The sequence below is a fragment of the Malurus melanocephalus genome, unplaced genomic scaffold, assembly GCF_030028575.1.
Source record: "Malurus melanocephalus ecotype Western Australia unplaced genomic scaffold, MMel_1.1 scaffold_525, whole genome shotgun sequence".
NCBI lineage: Eukaryota > Metazoa > Chordata > Aves > Passeriformes > Maluridae > Malurus > Malurus melanocephalus.
Window position 1 is genome coordinate 473,133 of NW_026623757.1, and position 1,024 is coordinate 474,156.

Genomic DNA, 1,024 nt, shown 5'->3' on the forward strand with positions numbered 1-1,024 from the left:
GCTGGAATGTCCCGCAGAGTGGATCAGAGGGAGCAGCTCTGGTTTCTCCATCTCTCAGGAATTCTGATGGGGGATCCCAGCAGATCCTTTTCCTCCAGCCCTGGCAGCAGCTGGACCATCCCAGATAATAACAACACAGTTTCTCCATCTCTCAGGAATTCTGATGGGGGATCCCAGCAGATCCTTTTCCTCCAGCCCTGGCAGCAGCTGGACCATCCCAGATAATAACAACACATTGCAACTGCTGTTGGAATGTTGCTGATCCCCTGCCTGGCAAAATCACAGCAAAACTTTATTTTTAGTTCTGTTTTGCCTCAGAAAGTGAGAAWCTTTGACAAAACTCACACGGAATGYGCTTTAAATAYYTCCCAAATCCAGTCAGCTGCCATGAAAACCAGTTTTAAAAAAGCTTTTAAATTTGCTTCCAGAGTGGAACCTGTTATTTTCAGAACAGTGGGAACACACTGTCACTTTTATTTAATCCTGGGAATGCTGGAATTTAATCCTGRCAGTTTAAATAGTGGCCTTCAGAGCTGTTAATAAAATAACAAAACATCCCCTCCTAGACCACCACAGGGCAGATGGGGGGCACTGGGCTGTCTGTAGCAGCAGGAGCGGGGAAAGAGTCACTGAATCCAGCCCATTAGGTCTGTTCATGTTCTACATGAATATTTATAGTTAAATAAATTTCTGCCCTGCCAGGCCGCGTCTCCACGGCAACGCCGCTAGGCCGCGTCTCCATAGCAACCGCCGTCCTCCCGGCCACCGTAGCGGCGCGCCCTGCGTCACATGACCGGAAGCGATGGAGGCGGCCAAGATGGCGTCCCCCAAGAGCGCCCCGAAAGACGCGCAAGTASAGCGGGGCTCAGGGGGAGCCGGGCGGGACCGGGGCGTGACGGGGGCTCGGGGGGCTGAGCGGTGCCTGTGTCTGCCCCGCAGGTGATGGCGCAAATCCTCAAGGACATGGGCATCACCGAGTACGAGCCGCGCGTCATCAACCAGATGCTGGAGTTCGCTTACAGTA

General features: G+C 52.8%; 1 protein-coding gene across 1 annotated transcript in view; it reads left to right on the forward strand.

The window, feature by feature from the left end:
* The first annotated feature begins 788 nt into the window (after positions 1–788).
* TAF9B (TATA-box binding protein associated factor 9b) overlaps positions 789–1,024 on the forward strand; it is a 3,833-nt gene continuing 3,597 nt past the window's right edge. The window contains exons 1-2 of the mRNA XM_057381728.1: positions 789–853; positions 940–1,021. Of these exons, the coding sequence (XP_057237711.1) occupies positions 803–853; positions 940–1,021 (133 nt within the window). The 5' untranslated portion in view covers positions 789–802. The remainder of the gene's footprint in view (positions 854–939; positions 1,022–1,024) is intronic.